Source organism: Spermophilus citellus (genome assembly GCF_964194105.1).
Source record: "Spermophilus citellus genome assembly, chromosome: 6".
Lineage (NCBI taxonomy): Eukaryota > Metazoa > Chordata > Mammalia > Rodentia > Sciuridae > Spermophilus > Spermophilus citellus.
The window spans coordinates 22333225-22348491 of NC_138187.1; the positions used below are offsets into that span (position 1 = coordinate 22333225).

General features: G+C 41.1%; 1 protein-coding gene across 1 annotated transcript; it reads left to right on the forward strand.

The window, feature by feature from the left end:
* The first annotated feature begins 10248 nt into the window (after positions 1–10248).
* LOC308651505 (serine/threonine-protein phosphatase 2B catalytic subunit beta isoform-like) lies at positions 10249–11985 on the forward strand. Its single transcript, XM_081298633.1, has one exon. It carries the CDS (start codon positions 10308–10310, stop codon positions 11721–11723), a length of 1416 nt encoding a protein of 471 aa, XP_081154759.1. The 5' UTR covers positions 10249–10307; the 3' UTR covers positions 11724–11985.
* Positions 11986–15267: the final 3282 nt, after the last annotated feature.

Here is a 15267-nt window from a genome sequence, read left to right on the forward strand (position 1 = left end):
TTTTTTTTTTTTAGTGAGAGAGGAGAGAGAGAGAGAGAATTTTTAATATTTATTTTTTAGTTCTCGGCGGACACAACATCTTTGTTGGTATGTGGTGCTGAGGATCGAACCCGGCCTGCACGCATGCCAGGTGAGCGCGCTACCGCTTGAGCCACATCCCCAGCCCCTCTTTCTTTCTTTTAAATATTTATTTTTTAGTTTTTTTTGGGGTGGACACAATATCTTTATTTTATTTTTATGTGGTGCTGAGGATTGAACCTAGTGCCTTGCGTATGCCAGGCGAGCGTGCTATCTCTTGAGCCACAATTCCAGCCCCGCTTTTTTTTTTTTTTTTTTGGTATCAGGGATTGAACCCAGGGACATTTAACCACTGAGCCACATCCCCAGATTCTAGATTTTATTTTGAGACAGGGTCTCGCTAAGTTACTTAGGGCCTTATTAATTGCTGAGGCTGCCTTTGAACTCGTGATCCTCATGACAACCTCCTGAGCTGCTGGGATTACAGGTGTGTGTCACCATACCTGGCCAGTATAGTGACATTGAGAAACGGGAAAGCAGAGGTATTTTGAGTCATGCAAGATTTACCCCATGGGCTGGGATTGTGGCTCAGTGGTAGAGTGCTTGCCTAGCATGCATGAGGCACCGGGTTCAATCCTTAGCACCACATAAAAATAAAGATATTGTGTCCACCTAAAAAAATAAAAAATATTTTTTAAAAAAAGATTTACCCTCATTAAGGTATTAAAGTAATTCCCTTGAGAGTGGGTGAGTTTTGGGGAGAGTGAGTTGTTATACAGTGAGTTTGGCTTCCTTGGCTTTCTCTTACTTCCTCTCTTACCACATGATCCTCTCTTCTGCACACACCTTACTTTTGTTTTTCTCCTATACATGGAGCAGCATGTGACTTTTACCAGAAGCTGAACAGATGCTGGTGCCATGCTCTTGGACTTCCAGGACTGTGATGTAAAGAAACCTCTTTTTGTAAATTACTGCGTCTCAGGCATTTTATCATGGCCACAGTAAATGAACTAAGACAAATACTCCCCCATCTGCTTTGGGGGACCTGGGAACCTAGAGAAACTGCTAAGACATTTCCTGTGCCTTCTGATGTCCTCAGTGATTTGGTACTCCATATCTCATTTATCTTCACATCTCTAGGCCTTGCAACTACTAGAGCTCTGTGGCTCTTTACACTGCAGTTTTGGTATCCTGGGGTGCATGAAGATGTTACTGGCAGTAAAGGCAGGGAAACGCTTGTTTCCTGGCTATCCTAGCTTGATGGAATTGGTCACTTGCCCATAAGAAATAAGCAAATGATGTAAAAAAAAAAAGAATTTAAAGCAGCTTGATCATACTGGAGATAAGCAGTTAGGTTGTTTCTCTGCTGGAACTGTAGAAGCATTTAAAATTTATAGAAACAGGGCTGGGGTTGTGGCTCAGAGGTAGAGTGCTTGCCTAGCATACTTGAGGCACTGGGTTTGATCTTTACCACCACATAAAAATAAATAAATAAAATAAAGGACAATTTACAACTAAACAAATATTTTAAAAATTATAGAAACAAGCCTGGTACATTGGTGCATGCCTGTAATCCCAGTGACTTGGGGTGCTGAGGCAGGATGATCACGAGTTCAAAGCCAACCTCAGCAAAAGCAAAGCACTAAGCAACCCTGTCTCTAAATAAAAAACAAAATAGGGCTGAAGGTGTGGCTCAGTGGTCCAGTGCCCCTGAGTTCAATCCTCAGTATGGCCTCCCTAAAAAAATTATAGAAACAAAAGCCAGGAAATACACATATTTAGATTTAACTAGGCTGTGCTAATCAGAGAAAGTGTCATAGTTTCAACTTCCTTGGAAACTCCGGCTGTGGAAAACCAGTTATCAGGGAGTTTACTTTTAATATAAAAGTGGCTCTATTTCAGGATCACCTTGAAGGACTTGACTCTACAGGTGTATGGTGCATCTTGAAATATTCTCTCTTTTTTTTTCTTTTTTAATTTTACAGTGGTGGGATTGAACTCAGGGCTTTAGAGCCAGGCAAGGAGCTCTACCACTGAGCCACACCCATAGCCCTTATTATTATTCTTGACAGTGATGGCAGTGAGAAGAGTGTGTAATCTAACCATAAGCACAAATTAAACATACTGTTTGTATTTAAATAAACATATTATAAAGCAGAATGCAGAGTTTGCATGAGTTTTCAAGATTAAACAAGAGATGTCTATGAAGTTTTGCACTGGTGCTGGTTATTTGTATTTTAGACTCCAGACTCTCAGCAATATAAGATTTAAAAATTATTTTAAACAATATAAATAATGAGGGAATGTAATTAATATCTTACACATAAGGATACAATTTTTGTCAACTACATCTTCCAATCCTGATTTTTTTTTTTAATTTTGGTACCAGGGATTGGACCTAGGGACACTTACTTAATCACTGAGCCACATCCCCATTTCTTTTTATATTCAGAGACAGAGTCTTAATAAGTTGTTAAGGCCTCACTAAGTTGCTGAGACTGGCTTTAAACTCTTGAGCCTCCTGCTTCAGCCTCCTGAGCCACTGGGATTACAGGCATGGGTCCCTACTCCTGATTTCTTCTTGTCCTTCCTCTTCCTCCTTTGTTGCCAATTTGGCCAGTAATATATATTTGATTTTTCATCCCATTTTTCTGGCATATAATTCCTAATATCCTTGGAATTTCTAAAGTGATGTTATTTTGCTTGACTTGAGTTTACTGATGACTGGCAGCCCCTGGAGAGCTGCAGGTTAGGGACTGGTCACTGGAAAGGCCAAGGCAGAATTAGAGGGTTAGGACTTTCAGCCCCATCTGCCAAGTGTCCTCCAGGGAGGAGAGTGAGGCTGAAGGTTAATTGATCACTGAGGGCCAATGGTATAATCAATCACACCTACATTTAAGAAAATAAAACTTCCTTAAATCCCCAAAGGCCAGGGCTTGGAGAATTTTAGGGTATCTGAACAGATGGAAGTTTCTGGAGGGTGGTATCCCTAGAGAGGGCAAAGAAGTTCTGCACTCCTTCCTACAGGCCTCGCCTTATGCATCTCTTCATCTGTGTCTTTTGTAATATCTTTTATAGTAAACCTGTAAATATAAGTAGGTATTTCCCCGAGTTCTGTAGGTCTCTTTAGTAAATTAATGAAATTCAAGGAGGGGTCTTAGGAACCTGACACCTGATTTATAACTGGTTAGTCAAAAGCACAGGTGACCTGTAGTTGGCATCTGAATCAGGGCAGCAGGGCACTGATCCCTCAACTTGTGGGATCTGATCCTTTCCCCAGGTAGATTTGAAGGCACCTAGCTGGTGTCTGTTACTACAACATTACTTGCTTGATGTGTAGGAAACCCACCTCCCACCCCTGGCGTCAGAAGCATGCTGAATATATAGTGGGAGAGACTGCATTTGGAGTTGTTTTTCCTACTGTTGTTCCCCAGAACAATAGTGTGTGTGTATATAATATCCCATAGAAAATATATTGTGTTTTCTTTCTATATACATGACAATCTACATGAGTATGACATTATTCTATGTGTAATTTTGTGCATGCTCTTTTCATTGAACCATACTGTCAGGAGATCTGTTCATGTTACTACACTGGGCTGAGGGTATGGTTCAGTGGTAGAGCACTTGACTAGCATGTGTGAGGTCCTGGGTTCAATTCCTACCAGCTGCCCCCACCAAGTATATTTTCTGCATAGTATTCCATTGTATGGATATGCCATTGCTTATTTTACCGTATCTCCATTAATTGGATTTTTTTTCTAATTTTTTTTCTATATCAGGATTGAATCCATGGGTCCCTCTACCACTGAGCTTGTAGCCCTTTGTATTTTTCATTTTGAGTCAGGGTCTTGTTAAGTTACCAAGGTTTGCCTTGAACTTCAGTCTCTCCTGGGTCTCTGGGATTACAAGCTGCACCACGGCACAGGGCTGTACTCTCTTCTTGATCCACAGCCTTCCCCACAATCCTCCTTTCTATTGTTCTGCTGACTCTTTAAAAGTTAGGGTTGATATGAGGAAAAAGGGCAGGGTGACGCATGATTGGTATGCCTGTAGTCTGAGATCCTCCCCATGGGAGGTGTTGGGTTCCTGAAAGATGATATAGGAGGACACTCTGATTGACCTGGGCCTTTCTTTCTTCCCTTATTTATTTTTTTTGCAGTGCTGTGTATTGAATCTAGATTGCACAAGCTAGGAAAGCACTCCACCAAGCTAAATCCCCAGTCTTCTTTAACAACCCTTTTTTGCCCTGTTCCCACTCCTCCCTGGGTTGCATTTCCTGCATCCTCTCCCTTTGCCAAGGCGGTCAGCTATCTTGTGTAGGGGCCTATCACAAAACCTCTAGCCTGCTACTTTTGTCAGCACTCACTTGATCTCTAGGGTGTTCTACATATTTTGCCCAGCCAAAAGGACATGCTCTTATTTCTCTTCTTGTCTGACCACCTTGAGCTGCTCCCAGCTATATATATCCCTCCTGTGGAATCCTCCAGGTTAGAAGCCAACACTAGGGCTGGGGATGTGGCTTAAGCGGTAGTGCGCTTGCCTGGCATGCATGCGGCCCAGGTTCAATCCTCGGCACCACATACAAAGATGTTGTGTCTGCCGAGAACTAAAAAATAAATATTAAAAAAATTTTTTTTCTCTCTCTCTCTCTCTCTCTCTCTCTTAAAAAAAAAAAGATATTATAAAAAAAAAAAAAAAAAAAAAAGAAGCCAACACTAGTCTCTTTGCTCATTTAGGACTCTAAACCCTGAGGACAAGGAATAGGTGAGAGGCAAGGATCTGTGTGGTACTTTTTGTCTCCTGAATTCTGAGAATGAGATCCATAGACATGAAGGGTGAGAGCAAAGTAGCAGGAATTTATTAAAGTAATAGAGGGGCTTGGGTTGTGGCTCAGTGGTAGAGTTCTCGGCTTGCATGTGCAAGGCCCTGGGTTCGATCCTCAGCACCACATAAAAATAAATAAATAAAATAAAGTTATTGTGTACAACTACAAAAAAATAAATATTAAAAAAATAAGGGTATTGTGTCCAATTAAAACTAAAAAATAACTATTTTAAAAAAAATAATAGAAAGCAGAGCTTCTGCAGGGGGTGAGTTGCTCACAGATATCTGTTGTCTATGGGTTTATATGAAAAGGTTAGAGGGGGGGATAAGTTGGATTTGAAGACCATAGGCTAGAATTTTTTTTTTTTTTTTAGAGAGAATTTTCAATATTTATTTTTCAGTTTTCGGTGGACACAACATCTTTGTTGGTATGTGGTGCTGAGGATCGAACCCGGGCCGCACGCATGCCAGGCGAGCGCGCTACCGCTTGAGCCACATCCCCAGCCCCATAGGCTAGAATTTTAAAAACAGTTCATCTTTGAGTCCACTAGGGCACCTGGTGTTCATGAGTCCCCTGTCCAATCAGTATGTTGATCGTGAGCTGCTTTGCCTCAGGGACTGGCTTAGGGTTCTGATGAAGAACTTCAGGCTTCAGTGGAGTTACTGGTCAAGAGCTGTCTACCCTATTTGTAAACTCCTGCATGGGATGGGGGGGACAGTCCTTAATCCTGTCTGACTAACACATTTCTATCTCCTACTCTCATAAGTTTTCCTAAGAACTTAACCCAGCTTTATCCAGGCTGTCCAGTTCCTGCAGTCCAGGAGGGGTATCACTAGTCTCCACAAGGAGTTCTTTTGGAGCAACTTCCTTGCTTGCTTGGATGTATGGGCATTCCCTGTAGGGATATGAGGGGAAAAGCTACAACTCTGTTTCATTGAGGAAGTTTACGAGAGTAGAACCTTTGCAGGTCTGGACCTGCTTTTTCTCTAGGCAGGGAAATCTTGAAGGGTGTGTCTGTAACCCTATTTATTTATTTTAAAATATTTATTGTTGGGCTGGGGATGTGGCTCAAGCCGTAACGCGCTCGCCTGGCATGCGTGCGGCCCGGGTTCGATCCTCAGCACCACATACCAACAAAGATGTTGTGTCCGCCGAGAACTAAAAAATAAATATTAAGAATTCTCTTCTCTCTCTCTCTCCTCTCTCACTCTCTCTTTAAAAAAAAAAAAATAAATAAATAAATAAAATATTTATTGTTTAATTATAGGTGGACACAATGTCTTTATTTTACTTTATGTGGTGTTAAGGATTGAACCCAGTGCCTCACGCATGCTAGGCGAGCACTCTACCTCTGAGCCACAACCCCAGCCCCACAACCCCAGCCCATGTAACCCTATTTAAATGTGGGGCTTTCAGCTTGGTGTGGTGGTTCATGCCAATAATCCCAGTGACTTGGGAGGCTGAAGCAGGAAGAGTAGAAGTTTGAGGACAGTCTGGACAACTTAGACCCTGTGTTAAAAAAAAAAAAAAAAGGCTGTTTGGTGCTGGGGATCAAACCCAGAGCCTAATGCACGCTAGGCAAATGATCTACCACTGAGCCACACCCCTGGCACAACTTTGGAGTTTTAAGAAAGATTCTATTAATTTACCCGCCAAACGACACCACATGAGAATAGTTTCTCCAAATCTTCTCCAGCACATTCAATATTATCAAATTCAAAGTTTATTTTTCTTTTTGCAGACATGATAGGAAATAAATAAATAAACAGATGGTATAACATGGTTTCAGTTTTAATTCAGACATTTCTCATTGCATGTATTTTTTTTTTTTTTTTTTTTTTTGGTGTGTGTGTGTGTGTAGTGCTAGGGAGCAAACCCAAGGCCTCACCTGTGGTAGGCAAGTGCTCCACAACTGAACTATGCTTCCAACTCCATGCATGTATTTTAAAAATTATATTTTTATTTTTAATTACTACATATAATTGTACATATTTATGGGGGTACAGTGTGACATCTCAACACATGTATACATTGTGTAATAATTAAAAATTGGCCTACTCATTACCTCAAAATCATTGCATGCATTTATTGATCAGTTATAAATCCTCTTCTAAATATTGCTTGAAATATATATATGAATAAATAAAGCTTGAAAAATATATATGTATACACATATACATATATATGTATACATATAAAATTATATATAAATATATTACTTGTTCATTTTTATTTTTCTTTTTTTTGGTACCAGAGATTAAACTCAGGGAAACTTGACTACTGAGCCACATCCCCAGCTCTATTTTGTATTTTATTTAGAGACAGGGTCTCTGAGTTGCTTAAGGGCTTCACTTAGTTGCTGAGGCTGGCTTTGAACACATGATCCTCCTGTCTCACTCAGCCTCCCAAGCTTCTGGGATTATAAGAGTGTACCACCGTGCCCGGCTTCTTTTCCTTTTTCTAGTACTAGGTATTGAACCCAGGGGCACATGCTCTATCACTTTGCTCCTTTTTCTTGATGAATTATAGTGGTTCTTTATATACTACATATAGTTATCCTTGTCTATTATATATGTGTGTTGTAAGTATTTTCTCCTAATTTGACACCTTGTCCTTTTTTATGGAGTTCTTTTCCTTGTGGCTTTTGGAGAAAAAATTTGAAAAGTTCTGTCCTAAGTGCCATCTGCATGGGGTATTTTTGTGACCTCAAAGTGCTTGAGTGATGACACATGCTTGTCTTTGCACTGTGAGCTCCTGCCAGTGGACCAGGACTTCTGAATCCTGAGCATGTGCTCTTTGTATTGATACCAGCACATTGTAGGAAAATTCATTGTTTCTAAAATATTTTTTCTTTCTCTTTTTCTTTTTGTGATACTGAGGATTGAACACTGGGCTCCCTGCATGCTAGGCAAGTGCTCTGCCAGTGAGCTATATCTCCAGTCCTTTTTATTTTATTTTGAGACAGGGTCTCACTAAGTTGCCAAAGCTGGCCTCTAACTTGTGGTACTCATGTCTCAGCTTCCTGAGTAGCTATGATTACAGGTGTGTGCTATCATACCTGGCTTGTTTCTAGACTATTTTAAACTGGAGCTTGAAACTTGAACCCTAACTCATAATATCCTAATTTCAATGCAATCACATTTTATGTAGGTATTGCTCTAGGATTTTATAGAATGTTTTCAAATTCATAAACTCATTTCAACCCTCTTGCAGAATGTGAGAATTACATCTCCATTCTTTTGGAGATAGCTGAGGCTCTCAGTAGTTCTCACAGGAGACTAAATGATGAAGTCAGTTTTTGGCAGCTCAAATCTTTTCCACACAGTTATTATTTAACCCCCATCCTAAGTTTGACAGGTATTCTGAGATCCTTCGAGGGATGGCTTATGTTAGTAAAATTGGTGGTAATCATGGCCAATCTAAATTATTGATACTGTTTTCCAACTTTGGTCCCAGTATAGGCTAAGCAGAGAATTTAGCAAGACTGGGATGGAGGTGGGTGTATCAAGAAAGGACTCAACTGAGGAAACTCAATGAGGCTAGGAAACATACCCTGTTCAGTCCAGATGAATAGATAGAGACAGCTCTAACTGTGTAACCTTATTTTCCTTCAAACCGCCACGGAATGTTATGAACCAAATAGTATGAGATATAATGTCAAACAGTTTTTTTTTTTCCTCCTGTACTGGAAATTGAACTAGGAGTTCTTAACCACTGAGCCACATCCCCAGTCCTTTTTATTTTTTATTTTGAGACAGGATCTTGCAAAGTTGCTGAGGCTGGCCTTGAACTTTGATCATTTTGCCTCAGCTTCCTGAGCTGCTGGGATTACAGGTGTGTGCCACCATGCCCAGCCAAACTATTTTTAATGAAATACTCATGTTATAAGAGAGTACAGCAAACATTTCAAACTGTAAATCCACTATGGTTGCAGTTATGAAAATAAATTCTCTGGAAAAAAAAGATAAAACAAATGCCAACATATGCCACCAATGGGATTTCTTTTTTATATTTCTCTCTGTCTCCTCATTTTTGGTAGGGAGTAAGTGCCATCTGAGTGTCCATGTGATGACAGAATGAGAGCTAGAGAGGGAGGGAGAGAGAGAGGTCTCATGGGACACATGCCTAGGAATGCTGTAAATCAGAGATTATCAATGCTATTTTCTTTTTCAAGTCAGTGAGAATATTAATGCTTAACACAAGTAGGAAGTGGCAAAGCCAATTCTGACTCAGAGCTAGTTTACAGCTCAAGGCTGTCAAATGCGGTCTGTCTCTGGATGGGATGCACTACCAATGATAAGTTGATGGTTTTGTGGGACTCAGCCTTTGCAGTTATCAGTGACATACTTAACAGAATGTTGTTCACTTTTCAGGACTCCCGTAAGCTTGCTGATTCATATAGGGGGAAAGTCTCTGATGGGACTTTTAAATCCTCAGTACTATACACCAGTATTCATGTTTGCAACAGAGAGAGAACAAATCTCAGATCCAAGCCTTTGTCAAGCTCATGTTCCTAGAAATTTTATTTTCCTTTATATTCATGTATTTATTTTTATTATTACCATCTATTCAAAAACAAGCGATTCTGGCTTTTACTTATGATTTTTGAATAACATTAACTTTTAAATACATATATTAAATATATATAGTAAGAGATTATTTTGGGAAAGATATACAAGAAACTGGGACTATGGAACTGAGAGCCAGTGGTAGAAAAGGGAGGAAGACTTCGTTATGAACATTATTGAACCTTTTGAATTTTGAATCATATGAATATATTATCTATTGATATATAACTTTAAATTAACAAGAAAAAAAGATGCTTGAGGCACTAGCGCCCACCTGTAATCCCAACAACTTGGGAAGCTGAGTGAGGAGGAGGATTGTGAGTTTGATTTCAGTCTGGGCAATTTAATGGGACCCTGTCTCAAAATAAAAATAAGTAAATAAATAAAAAAGACTAAGGATATAGCGCAGTGGTAAAGTGCTCCTGGGTTCAATCCCTAGCACCCCCCGAACCATAAATTTAATATAAAAGTCTATTAAACTATATTAGCTAAATACTGTAGGTGTAATGTGGTTATCACAGATATGAAAAATGTACATGGATCATGGGGAAAATTGGGGCTGTTGGTAGATTGCATGAAGAGTCTGGGAAACACTACTGAAAGAAGGCCACATGGGCTATTTCATGGTGATGACCAGGTTTCAGAAAGGACAGATATCTCTCTTCCCTGTGCCTCAGTTTCCTTATCTGGAGCGGGGAGCAGTTGGCCTACATATTCTCTGACATCACACTGTAGTTGGGTTCTCCCAGAAGCAGATCTTATGACAAAAATTCCAGTGAAAAAGGGCTTAGTGGCGGCCATGTTCCCGGCGGCGCCGCCGCTTGGCTCTGGTAGCCGCCGCCCCCGCCCCCAGCCCCGCCCCGCCCAGCGCCTAGCCGAGCCCCGGGCCCAGCATGGCCGCCCCGGAGCCGGCCCGGGCTGCACCGCCCCCACCCCCGCCCCCACCGCCCCCTCCGGGGGCTGACCGCGTCGTCAAAGCTGTCCCTTTCCCCCCAACACATCGCTTGACATCTGAAGAAGTATTTGATATGGATGGGATACCCAGGGTTGATGTTCTGAAAAACCACCTAGTAAAGGAAGGTCGGGTAGATGAAGAAATTGCACTTAGAATTATCAATGAGGGTGCTGCCATCCTTCGGAGAGAGAAAACAATGATAGAAGTAGAAGCCCCAATTACAGTGTGTGGTGACATCCATGGCCAATTTTTTGATCTGATGAAACTTTTTGAAGTAGGAGGATCACCTGCTAATACACGATACCTTTTTCTTGGTGATTATGTGGACAGAGGTTATTTTAGTATAGAGTGTGTCTTATATTTATGGGTTTTGAAGATTCTATACCCAAGTACATTATTTCTTCTGAGAGGCAACCATGAATGCAGACACCTTACTGAATATTTTACCTTTAAGCAGGAATGTAAAATTAAATATTCAGAAAGAGTTTATGAAGCTTGTATGGAAGCTTTTGATAGCCTGCCTCTTGCTGCACTTTTAAATCAACAGTTCCTTTGTGTTCATGGTGGACTTTCACCAGAAATACACACACTGGATGATATTAGAAGATTAGATAGATTCAAAGAGCCACCTGCATTTGGACCAATGTGTGACTTGCTATGGTCTGATCCTTCTGAAGATTTTGGAAATGAAAAATCACAGGAACATTTTAGTCACAATACAGTTCGAGGATGTTCTTATTTTTATAACTATCCAGCAGTGTGTGAATTTTTGCAAAACAATAATTTGTTATCTGCTGTATTAAAGTATGAAAATAATGTGATGAATATTCGGCAGTTCAACTGTTCTCCACATCCTTACTGGTTGCCCAATTTTATGGATGTCTTCACATGGTCTTTACCTTTTGTTGGAGAAAAAGTGACAGAAATGTTGGTAAATGTTCTGAGTATTTGCTCTGATGATGAATTAATGACTGAAGGTGAAGACCAGTTTGATGGTTCAGCTGCAGCCCGGAAAGAAATCATAAGAAAGAAAATTCGAGCTATTGGAAAGATGGCAAGAGTCTTCTCTGTTCTCAGGGAGGAGAGTGAAAGCGTGCTGACACTCAAGGGCCTGACTCCCACAGGGATGTTGCCTAGTGGAGTGTTGGCTGGAGGACGGCAGACCCTGCAAAGTGCAATACGAGGATTCTCTCCACCACATAGAATCTGCAGTTTTGAAGAGGCAAAGGGTTTGGATAGGATCAATGAGAGAATGCCACCCCGGAAAGATGCTGTACAGCAAGATGGTTTTAATTCTCTGAACACCGCACATGCCACTGAGAACCACGGGACTGGCAACCATAGTGCCCAGTGACCAGCGGCTTCTCAGGGACTCTCACATCTTGGGCCCCAAATGGACAGATCACCCGAGGAGCTGGAAGGGTGGCCAAGTGGACTATAAAACTCACAGTCCCTCTGAAGAAACCATTGTGCTTTTTGAGACCCCAGCCCCCTTCCTGGATGGAGTCTTGAGGGCCCTGGGACGTGTTGTGCTTGCTGTCTGATAAGATTGGGTCATCGCTGCCAAGGTGGAGAGCAGTGAACATGGGGCTTGGGGCAATTTCCAGTGGAGGGCATCTACACCTCCATTTATGCTTGTGGTTCACATATTTAAGTTTACAATGAGATTTTTTTTTCCCCTCCGTAGAATTAGATTTTTTTCAACCATGACTTCAAATGCAATCCTAAGAGTTAATGTAGCCTTTTTTTTTTTCTTCCAATGAAATGTCTTTAAAGAATGAATTAGCATGGTCTTAAAATATATTTCTGAGGTTACTAGCTGTATTTTGAATTGTAGGCAAATTGCTAAGAAACCCAGTTGGCGTTTATACAAAAATGCTGACCTCAGGTGTGTTGTTCTTAAATGTGGCTAATTCTGTAACAAAGTCAATATTTTTCAAGTATGAATGCATAAATTATTTCTAGAAAGACTTTCTTGAACTAAAATCTAAAACTAATTTAGAATCTTTTTTGCCCAGATCTTTTGAGCTTTACACCCCAGAGATTTAAGAAGAAAACCTAAATTTCAAAATTATGAAGAATTACAGAATTACTCATTTAAGGTACTTTAAAAGAAGTTTGTACATTGTCAAAAGTATATTTTAATTCAAACCATGTCTGTAAAACTTGACATATTTTGTGTATGCATGTTTTCCTTTTGCAAATATTTAATATATAGACCTATGATGTACAGGTACAACATGTAGTATAGGTTATTTAGATGTTATGAGAAATTTTAGTTTATTGTGAGTATTCCAGTTGCTTAAATAGCCACCAGGGTGATTTGCTGCTGGCTTTCTATCATTTTTATGTTTTAATGCAAAGGAAATTTTAAAATGTTCTGGAAATGTTTTTGATTAAGCAATGCAGCCTAGAAGCAGTGGTTCTGTTCAGTCCTTCAGATGTTAGTGGAAGCATAAGTCAAGACTGCATGTTGAATTTTTTCTTTTGATAGTTACAGAACTGCTTGGTTAAACTAAATGGAACCATGTGCTAATTTTACACAATTATTGACATGTATTGATTGCCACTGTAGTTTGGTATTTCCCTTTACTTTGTGGCCTGCTTCCCTCATGCCCTGGAATACAACTCAGAGCTCCAAGCAGCGGAACCATCTATTGTTTTGTTTGCCAGAAAGTGCACCCTGTATGGTCTCTTGTCTAAGTTGGAAATATTATGCATGTGCAGGACTATCCGAGTATTTTATAAACAGTAGCATACAATAAATTCCATGCATGGGCCGCTGTTCCTAAAAAAAAAAAAAAAAAGGGCTTAGTGGCATGGTTCAAGAACCATGCATGGGGCCAGGCATGGGGCCAGGCATGGTGGCTCATGCCTGTAATCCCAGTGGCTCGGGAGGCTGAGGCAAGAGGATACCAAGTCAAAGCCACCCTTTTGAGACCCTGTTTCAAAGTAAAAAAATACAAAAAGACTGGGGGTGGTGGTGGTGGCGCTGGGGTTGTGGCTCAAGTGGTAGAGCGCTTGCCTCACGCGTGTGAGGCACTGGGTTGATCCTCGGCACCATATAAAAATAAATAAATAAGCAAAATAAAGGTATTGTGTTCATCTACAACTAAAAAAAAATAATTAAAAAAAAGAGCTGGGGGGGCTGGGGATGTGGCTCAAGCGGTAGCGCGCTCGCCTGGCATGCGTGCGGCCCGGGTTCGATCCTCAGCACCACATACCAACAAAGATGTTGTGTCCGCCGAGAACTAAAAAATAAATATTAAAAATTCTCTCTCTCTCCTCTGTCACTCTCTCTTAAAAAAAAAAAAAAGAGCTGGGGGATATGGCTCAGTGGTTAAGCACCCCTGGGTTCAATCCCTAGTACCCCCCCCCCAAAAAAAAAATAAAAGAAACATTCATACATTCATGGAGAGTGGGGATGTGAGACAGGAGCCAATGAAGCAGGTTAGTATTATGGGAGTTGGAACTTCATCCCACTGGGAAATGGTGAGAAAATACTTGTTTCATCTCACCTGAGACACTTACACACTGACCCCTGTCAGTCACTGGGAAGGGCTGCTTCAAGGGGTTCACTCCCCTGCATGTCTATCTTGCTCTTTACAAGGGTAGGGTCACTTTCTGAAGCTTGGAGAAAGCCTCTAGGCAGGAAGAAGCAACTACAGTGGTTGGAAGTCCCCAGAACACACAGAAGTGCAAAACCTGGGGGGTGGGGGGACGGACCCATGATGATGTCAGTCACATGTTCCAACTCTTGTTTGAAGTCTGAGTCTCAGCTTCCTGAGATCAGAGTGGATGTGACAGGAGGGCTTTCAGAGATCCTCAGCCACTGCACAGGGGCAGGACAAAAGGGGAGAGGCAGGGGAACAAATGGGACTGACTCGGGAGGGGCATGGCAGCAAAGCAGGCTCTGATGATGTCCTTAGCTGTGCTGAGTCACCTCTGCTGCCAGAATCAAGTTACACTCTCTGGACTGGAGTTGCTGAGACCTGGATCTGCCTACAAACTTTGTGTTCAGGAGCAACATTGCAGACATGGAGGGGAATGTGGTAGTTTCATGGACCTTTAGGTCTTAACACTAGATCTTCAGGGACCTAATCCAGGACAGATTTCCTGAGAATGTTTAGGGGCTAGGATCTCTGGATGTCTGAATGGGATGACAATTGGGAAAGAGGGGAGACCTTGGGTAGAGGTTAGGTCAGCACAAATTCTGCAAAAATAAGGTGGGGGCCAAATCCAGGGTCCTGGAAGGAGAAATAGATAGGGATTGAGAGATGGGGCCCTGGGAAAGGATGGGATGAATGAAGGGCACAGGTGGGCTGGGGGCTAGGACTCCCAGCAATTGGGAGGGACTAGAAGGATTTTGCCAGAAACACCTATTGTGTATTGGTTGGTCAGGATTCAGTTGTCCTCCTTAAGAGGAGCTTCAGCAACTATTTGGCCAAAATGGCTCATTTTGTTGGTGAGGAAACTGAGCCAGCCCCAGGAATTAGTTTCCAGAGCAATATGGAAAGTTAAAGGCAGAATAAAGAGCACATTTGCTTCTTTTAGTTGTAAATGGACACAATACCTTTATTTTATTTGTTTATTTTTATGTGGTGCCAGGTATCGAACCAGCCCAGCAAATGCGAGGCACTGGACAACTCAGTGAGATCCTAAATAAATTTGGATAAAGTTACTTTATCCTAAATAGTTACTTTATCCTAAATAAAATACAAAATAGGGCTGGGGATTTGGCTCAGTGGTTGAGTACCCCAGAGTTCAATCCCCAGTACCAAAACAAAAAACAAAACAAATAAACAGAAACCATCAAACCAACCAACCAACAAATAAATAAATAAACAAAACAAAACCAAAAAACCACATATATTGTGAAATAGAATTCCCAATGAAAG

Bases quoted from the DNA above. Each gene is read 5' to 3' on its own strand.
- LOC308651505 (XM_081298633.1), top strand. From the start codon at position 10,308: ATGGCCGCCCCGGAGCCGGCCCGGGCTGCACCGCCCCCACCCCCGCCC.